At 33.9% G+C, this 23,000-nt stretch overlaps 1 protein-coding gene across 1 annotated transcript in view; it reads right to left on the minus strand.

Moving 5' to 3' along the window:
- Positions 1-642: 642 nt before the first annotated feature.
- LOC138147321 (AT-rich interactive domain-containing protein 1B-like) overlaps positions 643-23,000 on the minus strand; it is a 231,385-nt gene continuing 209,027 nt past the window's right edge. The window contains exons 4-5 of the mRNA XM_069069740.1: positions 9,576-9,686; positions 643-950 (exon numbers count right to left, since the gene is read on the minus strand). Of these exons, the coding sequence (XP_068925841.1) occupies positions 924-950; positions 9,576-9,686 (138 nt within the window). The 3' untranslated portion in view covers positions 643-923. The remainder of the gene's footprint in view (positions 951-9,575; positions 9,687-23,000) is intronic.

Below are 23,000 nucleotides of genomic sequence, written 5' to 3' on the forward strand. Positions count from 1 at the left end.
TTAGTAAGAACAATGTAAGAAATTGTAATTCTGGTGCAACTAAAGCCTACTAAAATACTGAATTCTTTGGGATTGTGTCCTTCTGACCTTTATATCTCCTGGACAAACTTAGCCTAATGCATGATACTTACTAACAGTTTGGCTTTGCTAGATGCGTATTTTCTTCCTTTTCTGGCTTGTACTCCCAACTTTACTATAAGTCTGCCTTCCCAAGGGTCCCTTTTGTATCTCTCTACTGTTCCCACAAAAATCCCTGCTGGGCCTCCAGAGTACAATAATTCTACCACTCTGGCTCTCCTGGTCTAAACATGGACATACTTCACCTTTTCCATGGGGGTTGATTATTTTTTTAAGGAGATCACCAGCTACTAAATGGAAAGAATGAAACCAGATTACAGAATAAAAAATTACCACATTATAAAATGCAAAGCATCTCCACCTAAAATAACCCCTTAATAAGTCATTAAAGGCAACTTCCTGAACTGACTAGTTCCATTCAGTTTTTCTGGCTTACTTAAAACCAGCTTCTGATTACTTTCCACTTTGAGACTATTGACCCTCTGACCCCTTTCCCCCCACCAACCTCTGGACAGCACTTTCAGGCACCATTAGTCCACCACATTAACCACATGAGTCCATCCATTAAAGGTAAGAAAGTCTTTATTCATACAGCTTCTATAATCAGGTTCCATATCGATGCCAATGGTCTCTATCCTATTAGTCACCTACATTCAAAATCTTTGTCATCTTTCAATTTTCCTTTTTGCCATCATAGTCGATAGCCAGTCACCAAATCCTACAGAATCTTTTCTTCCCTTTCCATTCCCACTATTCCACTATGAATGCTTATAAGAACTTGAATTTGGAGAGTTCAAGGTGTCACACACTAATACAATGAATTCCACACTGGGAGGAAAGGATGATTAGGGTGTCTTCGTCTTCCAAGAGGCCTAGGTAGGAAAAATGGAACAGATTAAAGCTTTCATTAAAGCTTTTTTTTTTTTTTCAGTCTGGGAAAGACACACCCCACATAAAGTGGGGCTAGAGCCATAAGGGTTAGGGGGAGGGAGTGGGAATAGAACAGGTAAAGATAGGGAGGGAGAAAAAAACTGAACTGGAGGAGAACCCAGGGAGTTCGAGTTCTGGGGGAAAGAGGAGGCCGAGGCACATGGCTTAGAGACAGATGGTTTGGAAATGAGTGTAACATGGCAGACCTCATAAAAGGCCAGATAAGTGAAAATTCACCAATTAGAGCTATGTGTACAATTATAATAGTGTTATATGCAATATTCAAAAACAACAACACTACAAATAGATACTGAAGCTAAGAGGGGTTAAAATTATTTTTCCAAAGTCATACAAGTGGTCTGAGGCCTCTATTTTGGAGATCCCCACTATAGATAATCTTGAAATACATTTTAAAATATGATTTTTTAATGTCCACTCCAGTAATAACATTCTCGTCAAAAATCAAGTCTTGAACATAGTAGGCATTTTATATTGAAATCTAAATGCAGTTATATTTTAATAGTTGGGGTAAACAACAAAGAGGAGAGTGATAAAATTATTTTCAAACAGCCTGGTTTTTTAAAATATTTTTTATAACTCTCAAAATGCTATACTTTAAACATTTGTATTAATAATTATCTAGAATCATATAAATGAACTAATCAATACCAAAAAAATTTCATTTTTATTTAAATGTTAATAAAATGCTTATTTTTATTATGATTGACCTTTATACCCATAACTTTTGTATACCCTGATGACCAATCAAATGGATATATAAAGATATATAAAGAACCCTTTATCAAAAAAATTTTGGGGGGGAAAAAGCAAATTATATCACACACACACCTCTTTCAATTGCCAAGTCAAAATCATGTAACATTTTGAAACTTTTTTAATGCAAAATAAGTGAGAAAAGCATTTGAGAAAGCTTAGTCACTTTTCCATGGCTTTAAGCTCCACCCTCCTTCCCTTATTCCAGGCTTAAACAAAGTTCAGTGGGGCATCAAGCTGCCTGTTTTAAATTATAGTCTGTATTTTAAAATAGAATGCATGCACGACATGTTCCTAAAGCTAGAGGGTGGGAGTGTTATTCACTGAAAATTGAAGGCTTGTTGAGTCAATAATCTTCTTTCACAGAGTAACAATTTTCAGCTAAAATTTCTTGACCCAAACAAAGGAAAACAAGACCATTCAGTTATTTCAACACTGCAGAGAGGGCAAAAAGAAAAAAAAATATGAGAAAGGAAAAGATCTCTCAAATTCTATCCTGTGAGGAACAGTAGATAACTTTATTGTCAGGTAAAGACTTCTAGGAACTATTTCTCTTCCTAACTTGACAGTCTGGATTTAACATAAACCAAAATAGCTACTTCTAGTCTAAAGAACCATAAAAGCAAATACTCAGAGTCCACAATTACCATCATGAACTACAGCAGGATATATATCCCTCCCTCATTAAATAAAATAGAAACATTCCTCAAAAGGTGTGTGCAAAGTGAAAGTCTGCAAATTGAATTCCAGGTTCCCACTGACTTAGATGACATGAGGAGAGATGCATTTCTAATGGTCAATCCATGAGCAATACTGGGATATAAGGCATGTCAGTGGTGGTAGCCAAGGCAGGCAGAGGACAGCACAAAGATAGAAAGAGGGAGGAGCTCTCTCTCCAGGCATTTCAGTGCTACATTCCAGGAACTGTAGTCATAGAGGGAGAGAAAGGCAAAGCAATAGGGAAAAAGGTTTTCTGTCTCTTCATTCTAGCATGTCTTTTTTTTTTTAACTTCCAATCAAAGAGATAAAAAAAATCTGAGACACAGATGTTCAAATCACTTCTTCCACATCTGCAAATACCCACAGGGTGTTCCAAAAGTCCTAGTGTGGTTTTAAAGTATTAATAGATGTATAATCAGAGTAATTTTTATTTATTTTATTTTTTCCACTGTTTTTCCCTCCTCTCAGCAAACCAAGACTGTACCTAGGGATTAGGTCCCAGACATACTGCTGATATCTATTCTTAACTCCACCTTGCCTATGTTGTAAAGTCTTGGAAAGAGCGCCAAAATAACACAAGGAGTCATGGGCCCTTGATAATGTTTAACCCTGTATCTTCAGGTAAATTATATTAAATTTATATTCTGCTTTGTAAATTGTACCTTGGAAAAATTGTGTATGGTAACTCCATTGCAGATAGGCAATGTTTATTTAAACCAATCAATCAAATATATATTGAAGACTATTTATCTAACCCCTCTGAAGTTGGCTTTTTTCTTCCGTTACTAAAAGTATAGGTCAATGTAAATTTTTAATATTCTGGCTTTTCCTTAAAAGCATTTTTTACTTGTCCTCATTCATTAGACTACACTATCACAGTCTGTAATCATACTAGATGGCTGGAAAATCCACTTTTGCCCAATCCAGGTTTAAAAAAAAAAAAGCAGGCTCAATGAATGAGTTGTGTAAACAAGATTGCTGGGGGCATGTTGAACCCATTTAAGGTTTGGTTGACTTTTTAAAAAAAGGATTTTGACATATCACTGGAATGCAAATGGTAGTGCTCATTACAAATAAAGATTACTTATTCATTAAAACAGGTTAAAAGAACTTGACCTAGAAAAAGTCAGTATTTTAAGTTGTTGCATATATTGATTCTTATAAAGTATTTAGTATTTCAGAATTTCTCCTGATTTAGATTGGTCTGCTCCATACCAAAGAACTTTTATTACACAAAAACAGTGAAAAACGGATGTTTCAATTAAATCATACTAACTACCTTATCAAACTGGTTATTTTTAACCAGACTGATGAAGGGGTTAAAATGGTTAAAAAACAACCATTATTCACATTTTTTTCCTCCTTAACTTAAAAAAATTTTACATAGTAACATAATTCCCTTAAAAAGGAAGTAAATGAACAAAAAAAAATCTTATGGTCTCAGTGAAAGAAAAAACTGTATTCTTTTCTGTAAATCTTAAGTTCCCCACCCCACCCCCAGTCTCCTTGATAATGACAATTTTCCAAACATTCTTATCCAATATATACTGCTTTATATCCTCTCTTTTAGAAGAACCTTCTTCCGTAACCACCTTCATCTGTTACCTCCCATAGCCAAATACCTATCTTCTGTAAATGCCACATGAACAAACTTTTCTAGTCAATCTCTCACTGTCTAAAAAAAACAAGACTTCTCTCAGCAAATCCCAGGAAGAAGTATACTTTGAACTTTATGGGCTACTGGCATCAAGACATCCATAACTAGCATGTATAGTAAATGTAATCACTTTTAGTGCTTACTTAGACTTCTTTCACAAACTTTGAGACAGTTATCTCTAGAAAGACAAAATGAGCTATTTCAGAAGGCAGGAAAATCACAAATTATGTCTCACACACACACACACACACACACACACACACACACACACACAGTTGTTGTTTCTGCTTTTTGAAGGGGGGAAGATAGGGCAATTGGGGTTAAGTGACTTGCCGAAGGTCACACAGCTAGTTTTTTGTGTTAAGTGTTGGAGGCCACATTTGAACTCAGGTCCTCCTGACTCCAGGGCCAGTGCTCTATTCACTGCACCACCTAGCCACACCAAATACTGTCTTACTAAGAAATGAGATGTCAATCAAATCCTTTAACTTTAAAAAATTAAATCTCTTTTTATTTATAGTTATGTAATCTTTCAATGATTTATATTAGCATAGTAACACTGAAAATATGAGCGTATACATTAGACAAAAGTGTTCTGAAAACCCTAAAAATAAACAAAATATATATTCCTAAATACTCCCTTTATTTATACAGGGAAGGTAGTTCCAAAGGGTATTACTATGGATCTTAACATATCACCACTTTTAGGATGTGACACTTGAGTGCATCAGTTTTGGACATGGTCAGATGAAAATGTCTTCGATTCCAAAAACACAGATTTTAAAAAAAAAATTCAAGTCATAGTTGTTTTGTTTTTAATGTTAAAAGACAAGAGGTTTGGCATGGTTGAAAAGCTATATCTCCAATTCTTTTGCAATAGAATATAAAATTTTATGCATAAGAAACTTATATAAAAATTATTTTTCCTCCAAAATACCCCTTACCATATTTTAGTTCTTTTTTAACTTGAGAATGACATAAATTCTGACTCTTTATTCCTACCAAAATTCAAAATGAATTCAACTTACAGTAAGTTTTTAAGGTAAGAACTATAATGTACCAAGAGACTGGGAATGCAGCAGCTTATTTCATCACCATTGGCTAAAGACATTTATATGCAGAGTCTTGAGTACCTAAAACACTGGGTGTGTGTATGCGTGCCCACTCTTGAGAGCAGAATTAGTGGGTGAGAAATGGGGAGAGTGCAGAGGAAGATAGCTGTGAACAGAATTCCAGAATGAAAATTCTCTCTACTAACATACTCAGCCACACCAAGTAAATGGCAATATTAGAGTGTCAGTCACCTGGAGCTCAGAGTTTTGAGGGACTAGCCCAAGCAAGTATGTCTTGTTGGACATACCTAGGTCTTCTAGACTTCAAAGTCAGCCTTCTATTCATCATAACACAGATCTTCACAATAGTAGTAATAATTGTCATTGCTGTAGTAATAATAAAACACAGTATTATATATTTCAGTCAAGTTCCTAGCCCTACCTTTCAACAAGGGAAATTTTCCTATATATGTAACATGCAGATATTTTAATGGATATTATCTCATTCTTCCAAAATCTGCATCTATTAAGTAGAAAAAAACATGAATTATGACTCTAGGACATCATGAAAACAAGTATCTCATTGGCCAATGGTCTCACATTGAACTTCAGAAACTATATGCCAACTCTAAAACAGAACCTAATAAACTACTAAAAATTAACACTGACTAGAGAGATAATATAACAATGGAGCTTTATGTGTATTTGTGTGTGTATACGTATACACACACACACACCAATACAAATGAAATATTAACTTCCTAGAAAGACTAATTTATTTTTTAAAAGCTAATCAAGGAAGAATCTAAATATTTTGGCTTCTAGTTGCCAAGAGGGATCAATTATGCAACAATTAAGGAAAAACCAAAGAAAATACTTACGTCAGATACAGAGGGGGAAAATTATTTTTTATTTATCTATCTGTATGTATGTATATGTGTGTATGTATATATGTGTGTATGTGTATATATAAAATAGAAGCACCGAGATTTATGTAATGAGTATTTTTAATTCCAGTTTTTAGCACTAATATTATTGACTTGGGAGAATAAGAAATTATCTAGTATACATCTCTGGAATCCATTGATCATCTTTGTATGTTTCACTGCACATTTCACCAGAGAATTCTAACTAGAAACATCCCTCCCTCTAGAACAAGAAGATAAATGACATTTAATTGGCATCAGTTATTTAAGTTATCATCAAAACTGAATGGTCATAGATTGACACAACTAACATTTGAAAAGAATGAATAAAAACCATGCAATGAATTTACAAATGACCCAACAGCAAATTCTAATGTGAATCAGTCTCCAGTACTTAAAACATTAACTTTGTCAAATTAGATCTACAAAACTGAAAACAAAGCAAGCTTGGTAAGGTGGGTTTGTTGTAGAATTGGGTGAATGCCAATAAAGCTATCTCATGCATACCAAAAAACAAAAGCCTGTCTGGGGATAAGTACAGATGTATATGACTAGCTTAACATCAATGGCTCCTGTTGATTCTACTGAGACATCATAAATCGCAAGATCGTAGATTTAAAGTAAGAAGGTACCAAGAGATCACAAAGAGCAACCCCTTCATTTTACAGAGGTAATTAAGGGCATTAAAGATAAGCTAGCTGGTCCTAGATCAAATAAGTGACCAGGAACAGGGGTGGGATTCAAATTCAAGTCTCTGTCCTAAAATCTAACATGTTTTTCCAACTAATAGTAATATATACAAACAATTACCCTTAAAATAAGTATTGATAAAGAATATAGCCTCATATGCAGTACCCTAAAAATGTTTAAGAATATAACCAGTATGAAATACAATGAGATGTATCTACAACAAAAAATTCATTAGGCACTAAAATATAATGATAAAAACACCAACTTAAGACATAACAGAAAATATAAACACACATTCCTAGTTCCAGTGTCAGAGTTAAACTAGATGTGGAAGTAAGGAATAAAAAACAGAATATATGCTAGGAAAAGAGGGCTGGATCTGAAATAAAGGAGCCCTAGGCTTGAATTCTGTCTCTACTACTCACTAACTTGTATAAACCTGAGTAAGTTAGGTAGCATCTTTTAGCCTCAGGTTGAGCAAAGAAGCTTCTCTTGGCCTCAGTTTCCTCCTCTGTAAAATGAAGAAATTGGACATATGATCTCAAAGATCACTTCTAGCTTTAAATCTATGACCCTATGAACACATAAGTCACTTGCTGTTATGGAAAATGTGATTTCCGTGCAGACAAGCTGGTTTTCATAAGAATCAAAAAATCTATTATTTGCTTTGGAACCATTCAGAAAATGGCACTTCTAAGATTCTTGTCATATCCTCAGAATTAACTGTTTTCCAAAAAGATTACTGTATTAGATCTGACCGACAGGATGTATACATCCACAATGAGTCGATATCCTTAAAAATCTGTGATAAAGAAACACACTGCTAAAGATCTCAAACACAAATAGCCCAAGAGATTGAAATGCTGAACAGTTTACAAGGACGGTGAATTATTAACTGAAAATAATTAGTCAATAATGAATGTTAGCAGCTCCCTCTTTATAATACTGGACATGGGGATAGAAGTATTCAAGGATAAGGAGGGTAATCAAGCAAACTTCCCAGAGCAGAGCTTTTCAATTATTTAATCTGTTATAACAGTTCATTTCCTCATTAGTTGTTCTTTGCAGTTGGTTGTCAACCATCATTTACGAAACCCTTAATCTAAGAACAGGAGAAAAGAAGATTTTAAAACATATTCGATAACTACAAAACATAAAAGTTATTGCATAAAAAACACGGCACGCTGCAAAAGACTCTTGTCAACACATACAAAATACATGCTAGCCAACAAGAACTCTCTTGCAAACCTGCTACAGCACAAATAGCTCCTTCAATAGCTTCTTTTTTTTTTCAAAAAAAAAAAAAAACCCACTAAGAAATCATATGCACAATGATAGTACAAAAATAAAGCAAAGTAAAGAAGGTCATACACTTCTTTTTGCAGTCCATCCCAGGAACCCATTTAAATTTCATAAAACAATTTCTTAATATTCAGCAAAGATCACAACTGATCAACAAAAGGCTCTACAAACTTGGATAACACAATAAATAAACATATGCCCATCCAGTTAACCTCCATTCAGTCAAACAGCCAGAGTCAAGAAAATATTCTGAGAATGTAAACAGTCCATTAATTTTTCAGACACGAAAACTTTTAATTAGGGGTATCAAAAACACATGCAAAACAGAATATCCAAACAAAATTTAAACCTTACATCTAGCACTTAACCTCCTACAATGCCAATTCCAAAATATGTAAGGTAAGGTGGTGTATATGTGTTTAACAACCATCTCATTACCAATGTTTATTCTCATGTATTCATAAATGAATACATTATATCTTGGTTCATTCATCCCTGAGGCTCAAATAAAAACAAATGCTATCCCAACTTTTTTTAGTTAATTTCCATTCTTTGACAATTATTTTTAATGGAGTTTATGAGCCATACTGATTGCTCTATGAACACAGCAGAATATTTTTAACAAAAAAGTAACTAAGAAAAGTGTCTTTCATTTTATAAATAGATTATTTAGGATTGAGATAAATCAAGCATAGATGAAATTGTCTAAAAGGAATATCTGGAACCAAAAGAAATTTTATTACTATAAGAGTTTCAAAGGGATAGAATGCACATAACTACACATAAGGCAAACACTGATTTTTGTATGTGTATGCCATTGAATGAATACTGGTTGTACTTCACAAATTTCTCATTTTTAATAGTAAAAGAGAAATATTTCCATTGGAGTGAAAAAACACAGGAAAGGGAGACTCAAAGTAAAATGAGTCATTCTCACACTACTAAAAGGTTAAATACTAAAATGGCTATTGAATGCCTTAATATTTCATCATTCAGACAATGAAATTTTTTCAGGAGGTAAGAGTAGGAAAGTGGGGCTGAACACAGGAGGGGGTGGGGGTGTTTATCTGTGTACATATATGTGTTTACATAGACTAAAGCGCAACAGAACAAAGAAACTCGAGGTATTACAACCAGCAAAAAACATATAATAAAAATGTTATTTCTTTTATTGATTATGGCCAATGATATAAAAGCCTGCAACTGAAATAATTACCAAAGAGAGTTCCTTTAGGAAAGACTATCATCAGAATTAATGTTAATTACTTATAGCATCTGCCTTCTAAAAACATGCCCTTTGAAAAGAAATACTCTGTAAAACTCCAAAAACAGATTTCTAGTTCAAGAGTTTCTTTCCATCTCCTAAATTAACACAGGCGCAATAAACAATGGCTCATTTTTCAATATATTAATTACATTTCCAGAACAGGCAGATTAATGTCTTACTGGTAAACTTGATGGTCTTTCTTGCTGTATTAGGCTCAAGTCTTCATGGTTAGGCTTTCCTGGTGCCATAGGAGGTTGAGATCTAGTTCCATAGCCTTCCTGAGACATGTCCTAGACAAACACAAAACCAAGGAAACTTAGAAATATCTCTCAATGGATAATGGCATAGTAGGCAAATAAGGAAAGAATTTATTTTTAAATGTGCATATTGACAGGTTTTATTTTAGCAAAATCGTAGATAGGTCATGCCTATTATGACTTTCAACATTTTATTTTAAAAATAGAAACATTTTTGATGGTCAAAGAACTATTCAAAGAGCAGTATACATTTTAATTATGAGAACAAATAAAATTACATAATATCTGGGCTGTGCAAAGGAAGAGCAAAAGAACTGAAACCAAACTCTCCAACAAGTCTTAAGGTCATCTTACAACTAAATATTAATTTAGATACATTATCCTATAGTATTTCCCCCGAAAAACATTAGCATAATCAGCAACTTGTTTTGTCACTCATTTGTCTTCCATAATCCCTGCCTGAAATACCATTATAAATAATTATTAAGTTCACAATGTCCTCAATATTTAGCAAATTCAAAAAAAAGTTGCACAGAACTGTCCCTGTTTACCTGGCAGTGTTTTTACGCGTTGCAAAGGGGAAAAAGGGTCCTAAGACTTGTGCAATTCTCACCAATTTGTTACAGTATAATAAACTGACTCTGAAGTCTTTTCTTACATGGTCTCAAACATTTTAACAAAGGTATTTATTACCGAGGGTTTAAGCCCTTTCCTAAAACAATGTTATGTAATCCAAACGACCATACTATAAAAAACTTACTTAGAACTCTAGCTGAAGAACGATGCCAAAATGCTAAATGTTTATTTCTTATTATGGCCATTTACACCTGAAGTCAAGGAGGAGGGCAGACTGTGAAATACTCATTATAGCACGTCTAACTGGCACCACAACCTGAAGAACCAGTTTCTGATTATGGAGATGAAAAGGGAAAAGAAAACATCACACCTTCAAAGCTTCTGTCCCCCATCGCCCCCAAACAGCTCAGCTCAGTGCTACATGGAACGCATTTTCATTTCCCATTTCCAATGCTCATGCAAATATTATTTATAAAGATAATATTTTTCAGCTAAAATTTTATGAAAATCTTCTCCTTGTCCCACCCCTTTCTCATACAGTACAAACACTTTAAATTACACAGCTTCTTAAAAAAAAAGAGAGAGTTGGAGCCAAGAAACATTGGTTCAATAGCTGTACTCCTCAGAGTACAAACTCAACAAATTAGACTTAACTAGCTAAGGTGTTGGTGCAGTCTGGATTCACCCAGGCTTTGGGGGAAAAAAAGCATACCAAATAAACAAGAAAATTCAACATTCAACCATTTCTCTCTCTGAATGAAACTGTACAGATGTTAATCAGGAGACAGATCAGAATTAAAAATTAAAGGTGACTGTTAAAAATTTACCACCTTTCCTTGCACCAAAATTAAATCATAATGCTTTAGGTTCTTAGTGTTATAATGACAATAAGGTCCCATCTCAACCGCACGCACATGTCAAGTAAAATCAAGGAACCCTTGAAAGGGCAACTTTTCAATCCGGCTACCAACAGAGGGTAACAATTAGGCTCATGGGTGACAAAAGCTGATGGCTGAATGATTATCATCACTATTCCCCCACCCCCAACACACACACACATACACACACACACACACACACACACACACACACACACACACTCTCTCTCTCTCTCTCTCTCTCTCTCTCTCTCTCTCTCTCTCTCTCTCTCTCTCTCTCTCTCTCTCTCTCTCTCTCTCTTTCTCTCTCTCTCTCCTTCCCAATCCCAGATTTCCACTTGTAACAGTCCTCCCTGCTGCGTAGACCAGCAGGTTCCTGTGGATTAACATCTAGGGCTTAAAATCAACACAGGGCACAAGGCCTCCATTCAGTAGACTTCACCCTATTACAAAAGCACATAAAGGTGCAAAAGACAGCTTCACAATAGGCAAACAAATGAACAAACCTCTGCTTTCCTTTTAAAACACACACAGACACATACACGGCTTCTAGTCACTGCACAGACCCTTGTAATAAACTTCGGCTAAAGAAACAGTAGCAACAACAGATTTGCCCTATGTCCAACCTTTTAACTTCGTTTTACTCCCTATTCATAGCTAAATACATTCCAGCTTTCTAAGAGAGCTGGGAAAAAAAAAAAACCCATTATAAGAGGAATCAGTACAAATTTCAATTTAGATGCTGTCCTTTCAGAAACAAGATTACCCCCTCACTAAACTGACAGAGTATGGAAGACATCAGAGTATATTCCTGAGACATTAAAGATGACATTTCATGCTTTCAAAATTCAAAATAATTAGCTCCTTCCAAAACTGCCAACATTCTAACTGCCAAGAACATTTTAGATAGCGTATTCAGAAATAAAACTAACAGAATAAATTCCCTGAGAATGACCCGAAGTGGAACTTAGGTACTGATTAGGTACTGCTGGCCTGGTGTGCCTCAAGATTATTAGCTCAAAATCAAAGATTAATTAATACAACACATGAGATCATGAATAATACCAAGACTACCTGAAATCATAGCCTTGACCCTTCACTATCAAATGTTTCCAGAGGGACCATTTTAAGGTTGGTCTATATTTTTTTTCTCTCTCTATCTGGGGAATACGTACAAATACAAGTATACAATATACAAATACTTCATATGAAATCAAATCAGAAGAAATGATTCTTATAATATTAAAAACCATAGAGACTACTTATTTTTAATAAAACATGTAGGAAAATTGATAAATGAGCACACACAACATGACAAGGCTCAGGGCCACCTCATCAACCCCAAAGAGCCCAGAGAGGTTCTATGAAGTCAGAGATTGCTCCTTATTCAATCTGCTCTTCATGGACTCTAAAACAGTGGGTATGGGGGCAGCTAGGTGGTACAGCGAATAGAGCACCAGCCGTGGAGTCAGGAGGACCTAAGTTCAAATCCAGTCTTAAGACACTTAACACTTACTAGCTATGTGACCTTGGGCAAGTCACTTAACCCCAACTATCCTGCCTTCTCCCCTCCAAAAAGCAAACAAAAAATAAAATAAAATAGTGGGTGTGCACACACATTCAACAGTTACTTGTTGAACAAATGAGGTTAAGAATCAACTGAAAAGGAAAGAATTTTTTAAAAATCTTTATATTTGGAAACAGTTTTTCTGGATATTACAAAGATTTCAATGAGTTCAGCAGAGAGATAAAAAAAGAGACAGAGAGGGAAGGAGAGAGAGAGAAGTGTTTTCAACACACAGAAAGACAAAGATATAAAACAGAACGATAGCCTGTTATAATGTAGAAATAGAATACTACCAAGCTTGTGGAATGTGGTTTTTACTCTGAGGTTTTTTTTAAGCAAAGTAATTTCTCTTTTCACTTCATCAACAAACTTGCAAATTCATGATCACTCATGACAGCTTTCATAGCCATGCTTTTTATGAATCAAAGAGAAAACGTTTTTAACAAACTAGAAGTGTGAAAATAGTAGTCCCAAATGCCCAAATGAGTTGGTTAAGAATTTTCACAACATCACAGAATTTGAGAGTTGGGAGAGAACTCTGGCTATCAAGTCTTCATCTCACACATGGAAAGAATCCCCAAAATAGAATATTCAACAGTGGGTATGTAACCTCTGTGTGAATACCTCTGGGGAACAGTAAGGAACCTACCACCTTTCTTTTCAAGCAAACTATCCCACATGTAGATAGGAAAAAATTCCTAAAAATTAAAGCTAACATCAAACATAAACTTATCCCTTTACATCTTCTACCCATTGCTACCGAGTTATCCCTCTGGAACTAATGACCAAATTTAATCCCCCCTCCACAGGACAGTCTTTAAATACTTAAAGAAGACTATCATGGAGCCTCTGAGTCTTCTATTCTCCAGGATAAACATAGTTTTATTCCTCCCACAGATGCACAGAGATTCAAGGCCCCTCACAATACTGGCTGTCCAAGTTATGAAAGTTCTGCCAAAATTGTGATGCCTAGAACTGAACACAATATATGAGGCCTGGCAAGGGAAGCATGGAGCAGAACTGTTACCTTACTGAAAACTGTGCTTTTCTTCTTGACTTTAAGTGATGTATCACATTGCTGACTCATGTTAAAAGCTTGCAGTCTACCATCTTGGAGAGAATTTTAGAATTATCAAAATAAAGTGACTAAAATGTTCACATCCTTTGAACCATTCCTGGGCTTATACCTCAAGGAAGCCATCAGTAAGAAGAAAGTCCCTCATATACCCCAAAGTATGAATAGCAACTCTTTTTGTGATAGCTAAGAACTGGAAACAAAGTACATGCTTGTTGGGAAATGGCTAAATTGTGATTCATGAATGTAATGGACTATTACTATGCTATAAGAAATGATGTGTGAGGAATACAGAGAAAAGTGGAGAGATTAACATGAACTGATGATGCAGAGTAAAGTAGAACCAAGAAAACAACATACACAGTACCTACAAACATGTAAATGGAAAGAACCACACACACCAAAAAATCAAAATGAAATGTAACAAAATGGTAAAGAAAAAGAATGACTTGAATGAAGGATGAGAGGACACTCCCAACATACCCACTGTGGAGGTGGGAAGCCCACAGGTGTCACGTACTGTGCATATTTTCATACTTATTTGATGTATCAATCAGGTGTGACTATTTTCCTCTAAAAAAATATTATTTGTCATATGGGTTAGTTCCTTGTAAGGATGAAGGCGAAGAGGAGAATTTCTTGGATAACATGAATGAAAGAAACAGAAAATATCAATAAACTTTTTTTTAAAAATGCTTGCAATTCATCAAAGACCTCATCTCCTTTTCAGAACTCCTATCTAATTGTGTCCCATTTTGTACTTGAGGAGTTGATTTTTTTTAAGTCTTTTTTTTTTTTTTGCTTTTTGCAGAGGGGAAGGCAGGGCAACTGGGATTAAGTGGCTTGCCCAAGGTCACAAGTGTCTGAGGCCAGATTTGAACTCAGGTCCTCCTGACTCCAGGGTTGGGGCTCTATTCACTGCGCCACCTAGCCACCCCCGGATTTGATTTTTAAAAACCAAAGTGCAAATACATCTACTAAATTTCATCTTATTAAATTTATTGCTCTAGACATACAAAATGCTTTGAGAGCCTTAACTTTATCATCCACTCTGCTAGTTACACTTTCCAAGTTGACGATGAGTAAACCATTTACATCTTTATCCAAATCAGTGAAAAAAATTAAACACTGTAGATCTCTGGAGATATCCTTTGGCAGTAACACTACATTTCACATTAACAAAGAATTCTTTTATTCAGCTACTCAACTAGTTCTTAATTCCTCTAATTGTGGTATCATCTAATTCATATCACTCTCTACTTGCTCCCTAAGAATACCATGAAATAATTTATTAAAAGCTTTGCTAAAATCTAAGTGGTCAGCTAAGTGGAGCACAATGGATAGAACACTATGCCTGGAGTAAGGAAGACCCATCTTCCTGAGTTCAAATTTGACCTCAGACATTTACTGTCTGTGTGACCCTAGGCAAGTCACTTGACTCTATTTGCCTCAGTTTACTCATCTGTCAAATAAGCTGGAGAAGGAAATGGCAAAACCATTCCAGTATTTTTGCCAAGAAAAATCCAAAATAGGGTCACAAAGAGTCAGACACAACTGGAAAATAATTCACCAACAAAAGTTTAAGTGAAACATCCTTTCACCTACTAGTACAGCAATCCTGGGGAAGGGGAACGGTGGAAATAAGCTTATTTTAGCAGAACCTATTCTCAAGGAAGCCATGTTAGCTCTTGCAGTCACTGCTTTCCTGTCCTGATCTTGGCTAATTATATCTTTAATAATCTGTTCTATAATTTCTCAGAAATTAAAGTTAAGCTCCCTGGCCTATGGTTTGCAGATGCTGTTACCTTCCCCTTCACTGAAAATCGGGGTATTTTCACTTTTATAATCTGTGGTTCCTTTTTTGTTTGTTCACAATTTTTTCAAAAATTGACGAAAATAGTTCAATAATCACATTTCCCAAGTTTTCAGGAACAATTCTTTAAACAGTCAAATGAAAACTATCTTTACTTCAATTTGAGGAAAAGATACAGCTAGTAGAAGGCATAATGGTTTTTTTGAGGCCAGTGAGATAGAAAGAAAAAAAGTAATTTTATTTTAGATACCACTCTCTACACCCAAGGATGTCTGTTCTCATGGGCCAAATAACTTCAATTTATAAAGGGCCACTAAGTATTCACGTACTGTCTCTTGCGTTGTAAGGTTAATAAATTTCCTGTTAGACATTTTTGTTCTTTTCTTGCCAGTGTAAAGGTTCTGTCCTTTCCAAAGGAAAATAAGGTGGGAAATGACCATCTGTGCCATAGCCTCATCTCCATATACCAAGAAGAGGTCTATGTCTCATTTGATCATCTTTTTTGGTTCTGAAGAAAAGGCTACTTTTTAACAAGGTCTTATATAATTCAATCAACAAAGAAAAATCTTTAAATACTCAAATGAAAATTATGTTCACTTCAATTTTCGGGAAAAGATATGACTAGCCAAGGACATAATGAATGTGGGGTTAGTGAGGTAGAATGGAAAAAAAAAATTCATTCTATTTTAGATACCAATTTCTATTAGCATTGGTTTACATAAAATTTAAACCTTAATTGTATCTGAATTTCAATAAAATGTATAATGAATCAGAATCACTATAGCAATAATCACATTTAACAAGTAAAGAAAATGAGATTCAGAAATAGAAATGTATCAATATTGGGAGATGGGACATGTCTGGGAAGAGAGGTTCCTGGAAGAAAATTACTTCTGAATCCCCTATCCTAGTAACTAGACCAAGTACAAAATCTAAGATAAAACACCTAAGTGCCTCAGCCACATTGGCAAAAAGGCAGAACAGACATAGTTCAGAAGTAGCTGACAACCATTCAGTAACTATCTTCCAGAAATAGATAGACAGAATTAAGTAGGTGGTGACAAGGGGATGGATGCAGTAGTATGTGGAATATCATCTGAAGTACGATAGTAATAGACTTAATAACAATTCATGGAATCTCTTACTTGAAACTGTAATATAGACATGAGAGTGGTTGGCAGGAGGTTGGGAGCAAGGGGGATTTATGGTGGCATAAGGCCTTGAAAATAGTGAAGAAAATTTCATGCTCACCACAAAAAGCAGCTTCTTGAGCAAACCCATGTAATAGCGAAATAAGTATTTGACACAAATTTTAATTGCTGTATATAGGGCAAACTGATCACAAAAATGACCAAAGAGCACAAGCTTGACTGTTACAGTAATTTTTAAAAAGAGTGACTAAAATATTTGTTAAATGCTTTTAAATGGGCTTAAGGGATATATAGGTGAGGAAGAACGAGCTTGTGAGAAATAAGCTTACTTTAAAAAAATCAAAACTAACCATAAGTGAAAAGAACTGATGAAAAGGGGCAAGGGGGAATGTTTTTTAACCTAATTCAGAAACAAAAAAGGAGAGAAAAAAAAAGAAACAAAAAGGAATACTAGGCACATAAAATATAAACCTAATTTAGGCAATCCAATCAAACAAACAAAGGAAAAAAATCTGACAGACTGGATAAGAAAACAAAGCCCCAAACTCTGTGGTTTACAACAAACACATTTAAAAAGCAAAGACATACACATAACTAAAATCAGAGGCTAGAACAAAATTTACTATGCATTAGGTGAATCCAAAAAGCAGGAAATTAAATTATGCTATCAGAGAAAGCAAAAAAAGAGAAAGAAAGAAATTCACTATCTAAACAGAAAAACCAGGCAATAACATTATATTGAAAGGAACACTGACAACAAATCAATAGCAGTACTAAACATGTATGCTTTAAATGCCATGATACCTAAACAGAAAAGGAAATATACACTGACTTATAAGAATACATAGAAGGTAACAATAATATTAGAAGACTTTAAAATTCCTATCTCAGAGTTGAAAAAATCTAAGAGAAAGATTAGGGAAAAGGGAAAGTCTAAAACTAAATAAAAAACAAATTAAAACAAACAGATTTATAATACCTTCTAGATTGGACCCCTGAAGAGTGTACATATTATTTTTAGTCCCTAACAAAATTTTTGCAAAAATTAATCATCACAAATCCTTTAATAGAGAAATGATATTTCCCTTTTTTATGATATCATTATTATAGAGAGTTTTATATTATAAAAGCAAACCACTTCAACCAATGAAGATCAATGCTCACTTTGTAATTTATAATCTTATAGAGTTGCTTGGAATACTGAAAGTTTCAGGGAGGAGTGATTGACTCTTGAACAAGAGTGGAAAGCACCTAACAAGAGCAAAGAAGCATTTACGTACTGGCAAAAAAGTTGACATGATTGAGAGAGCTTTAAACTAAAAAATGAAAAAGGGAAAAACACATTCTGTTGTTCAGATAAAATATAGGGTAAAAAAACAACCCAGTGGTTATTTGAATTTAATGATCAGGGAAAAGGGAAGAAAAAAAATAACCAGAATTAGACAGACAGATAGATAAATAGAGAGATATAAAGATCAAAGTACAAAGGTATACTAGGAATAAACAAAATAAGTAAATGATCTTTAAAAAACTGTCACTGAGCTTTAGTAGAATGGAACGCATTACTGTAAGGTACTAGGAGAGGGGTGCATGTTACTCAAGAAGAAAAAAGAGTATATATAGACACACTATAACACTTGAATTGTCTTCATATATGGATACATTACCAATTTGCATAGAGCTCCCTAATGAAATTTGGTACAGTTCCGATGTCTCTATTGCATAAAATTTTTTTCTCAATGATTTAGAAGAAGGTAGAGATGATATGATGAACAGATTTATAGATTTCTAAAAGTTAAATGGATAGCATATACACTAGATTAAAAAATTAAGAACAGAAAGAGATCTTAAAGACTAGAATAATCAGTTGAAATTACCAAGATTTATAGTAAGAGAAGTATATTCTTAGACTTAAGATTCAAAAAGAAATCTCTCATCAAGCAGGAAAAGGAGGTAACAATTCTAAAAAGTACTTCATGTTTGCTAGAGGGCTAAGTACATTGAAAGTTCAATATACATCAGCATAATGATGTGCTGGTTCCAGAACTGGTCTCAAAGTTGTTTAGAATGATGAAGGTAACGTTCCCACAATATTCTGAACTGGTCAGATTCCTTTCTAGTTTTAACATTTTAGGAAGGTACAAATAAGAACACAACCACAATGAGCTTGAAACCAGACCATACAAGGACTTTTTGGTATGTTAAGCCCAAACTTGTATAACTAGAGATATAAAATCAATAAGAGCCAATGGACAGAAATTGCCAGACAGAAGAGTTCTGCAAACCTAAGAAAAAATGTCCTAATAATGGGAGCTGTCCAAAAATGGAATGAATGAGATGTCTTGGTTAAGAAATGGGTCACTGGGGAATGTAAAGGAGGTGGATGAAGAAGTATGGGGAATGTTTGTTAGAGATGTTGTAGATGAGATTCATATGTTGAGTAGTAACCTGACTAGCTAACCTCTAAGGTCCTTTCCTGCTCAATAAATCTATTTAAGAGATCAATTCTTCTATTAAGCCATCCCTGAGCACTAGTTTTCTCATTTCTAGAAAATATTACAGCAAATTAAGTGATAAATGCGTAGTATATACATACAGTGCTTTATATTCATTTTTAATTTAACTTTTAATGTGAATTTGCCTTGTCTCCCCAACAATACTGTAAACTTTAGGGTAGTAGCATGAACATATAATACTTTTATACTTTTTAGTAGCTAACATACTGCTAGAAATTTAAAATATATTTGCTGAATTTTTAAAAATGAGGAAAAAAGGAAAGTTTATGTATAAACAACAAAATATCTAATTTTAAAATTCAGGGGGAAAATGATGATGTCAGACAAGTAGTAGCAAAAAAACTTACTTAAAGGAAATAAAAAAGGAGATAATATGCTGAAAACTATATGCAAAATAATGCATTAATATCAAAAGTTCAGATAAAAACACTAAATTGAATAGAACTATAATTCTTAAAGGAAAAGCTAAACAAGTTCTATAGATGGAATAAAACTGTTATAGAGATAGATTAAAACTGTAAGGTGAAGAATTTATATACTCATTCATGGACTCAAATTACCCTCCCCCAAAAAAGGAGTTAAAAACTTGAACAAAATTTTAGAAGAGTTAGGTGCAATAAATCCTTTACTAGCATGTGATTTACTAGCCACAATACAATAAAATTATTTGCAGTAAAGTACCACTGAAGAAACATTAAAAATTAATTGCAGACAGAATAACCGAATCCTAAATTTTAAAAACACCAAAAGTCAACTAAATAAAGACACACAAAAAACCACCAAAAAAGAAATTCTGAAAATTAGAGATTGATAAAACTAAAAGAAAACAATTAAAATTTTTAAAATTTAACTGAGTTGATTAAAAAAATAAAATACAGAAGCTATTAGATAATTTGATTTTAAAAGAGTAAAACTAAATTACTTTATCAAAAATTCTAAAAGAAAATCCATAACAAATTAATATGAATTAAAAGAAATTAGAAACTTTTGCTCAGTGATATGCCAATAAAACATGCTCTAAAAGAAAAAATTACAAAAATCTGAATAATTCAATTAATAGAATAAAAAATGAAGGATTCAAATAACAGTCTCACAAAAGGAAACAAATCATACAAATAAAAAAGCAAGTTATAAGTGAAAGACTAATGGGAAAAAATGCTGAGACCAGATAGATTTAAAACTTAATATTATCAAAGAATACTTCATTGTAATATTACATAAATTGTTTGAAAAAAATAAAGATGAATCTGATAAAAATCTTTCCATAAAACAAATATGAGATAAACCAAGGAGAATCAAAACAGAGAAAATAAGCTATAGATCTATATCCCTTAATAAATAGTAAAAAAAAAATTTAATATTAGCAAAGAGGATAGAACTTACCAAAAAGATTACAGTATGAGGTTACTTAGATTTATACATAAAATTAAAAATACTTTCAATATTAGTAAAATATCAACAGAATAGACTATTGACAAAAATAAAATTCACATTACGTCAGCAGATGCAAACAAAAAAAATTTGACGAAATACAAGACCTATTTCTATATTAAACATTAGAAAAAATGTAGAATTTTCCTTAATTTGGTAAGTACTATATCTAAAACAAAGAGTTGACATTATATGCAACAGGTATAAACTAAAGGCCTTTTCAGTAAGATCAGGGAGTTTTAAGTATATTTTCACCAATACTATTTAACATAATATTAGAAATGTTAGATATATCACTAAGATTAAAAAAAAAAAGAAAAAGAAATCCAGGTATTTGCCTAAGCGCAAAAAAAGCAAATAAATAAATCTTTAAAGTATGATTAGATAATTCTAGGGAGTTCACTAAAATCTTATTGAAATATTAACATTGGCTAAATTACAGATATGAAATAAATCCACACAAATAATCAGCCTTTCTGTATATTATTACAAATAAAACCCAGCAGGAAGGGATAAAATTTCCTCTTAAAATAACTAGACATTGTATAAAATATATGGAAATAGACTTATCAAGACACATCTACTGTGTAAGTACAACTGCAATACACTATTCACAGCAACAAAGACAAGGGTATTTAATTGGAGAAATATTAACTGATCATGGATAGGCCAAGTCAAAATAATAAAAATAACATAATTACTGAAATTAATTTATAGCCAGAAAAAATAATACCAAAGTTCATGGGGAGCAAAAAAGGGTAATGAATCTCAACGGAAATTATTTTTTTTAATGGGGGGGGGGGAAGACTTAGGCCTCTCACAATCAAATCTTAAACTATATTACAAAGAAGTAAGATCAAAAAGATCTTATACATTTTGCAAAATAGAGAGGTAAAACCAGTAGATTACATCTGATAAAAAACAATACTGTGGTAAGAACTCACTATTGAACAAAAACTTACAAGAAAACTGGAAAGCAGTATGGTAGAATATAGGCAGAGAACAATGTTCATATCATATACCAAGTAAACATCCAAAAGATATGTGACTTCAGACATAAATGGTGGTATTACAAACAAACTAGAGGAGAAAGGAAGAAATCACATTTCAAATCAGGAGGGAGGGAGGAAACAAATATTATATGCTAGAGGGGCTACAGGAAAGCAAGAACATGTATGTACTGTTCACAGAAGGCATTGTAGAAATTTTAGAACTATGCACAAAAATCTACATTGCGTATCCCCTTTGATCCCATGTTAGCACTATTAGCCTATACCTCAAGGAAAGAGGGAAAAGATTCATATGCACATAAATGTTAAATACCGTGTTTCCCCGATAATAAGACACTGTCTTATTAAATTTTTTTTGGACAGAAAAACACCAGAGGGCTTATTTTCAGGGGAGGGCTTATTTTAATGAACATTGACAGCAATTTTAATAAACGGTAAATGTGAACAAAAAAATGTACCTTTATTCACTAAGCAAATCACTGGGGAAGAACAGGATGACGCGCTCACTGCTGCAGCTCTGATTGGATGCAGCTCAGAGCGTGGTGTGGGTTTCGGGGGGGGGGGGCAGACGGTGCATACAGCGGGTACCGTAATGTAGCATGTAGCACATGGGATCACCTTCACTACAGTAGCAATCTCAATAGGGCTTATTTTTGAGGAATCTTACACAGTAAGGGGAGGGCTTATTTTCGGGATAGGTCTTGTTATTGGGGAAACACGGTAGTAGCTCCTTCTATGTTGGCAAAGTTTTGGAAACACAGGGAATACCCATTAATTGGGGAATAACTGAATAAATTATGGTATCTGAATATAACGGAACATTATCAAGTCATGAAATATAACAATAGTGTCTCAGAGAAACATCTGAAGACTTACATGAACTGATACAGAGTGAAAGAAGTGGAAGCAAAAGAACAACTGATAGTAACAACTACAATACAAAGACAAATAGCTATGAATGACTTAAGAAAGCTGATCGATGCAACAACCTGTTATGACTTCAGAGAAATGATAATGAAGCATGCTATTCACACCTCATGATAGGAAGATGACAGGTAATAAAACAAGGGAAAGCAACATTGAAGTGGAAAGAGAAGCACATTTATCACTACTGGTGGGGGGCTGTTAATTGATAACCATGCTAGACACTTATTTTTCAGTTTTACAAAGAAAAAGAAAAAAACCATATAAACTCTTTGATCCAGAGACTCCACTGCAAGGCACATACTCCAAGAATGCAAATGAAAAAAGAAAGGCCCAATGTACACCAAAATAATTATAGCAGCACTTTTTGTGGTAGCAACGAACTGGAAACCAAGTAGATGTCCCT

The sequence above is a fragment of the Petaurus breviceps genome, unplaced genomic scaffold (genome assembly GCF_028583685.1).
Source record: "Petaurus breviceps papuanus isolate PSGF00001 unplaced genomic scaffold, PetGlider_PUasm1.0 90784, whole genome shotgun sequence".
In the NCBI taxonomy this organism is placed as follows: domain Eukaryota; kingdom Metazoa; phylum Chordata; class Mammalia; order Diprotodontia; family Petauridae; genus Petaurus; species Petaurus breviceps.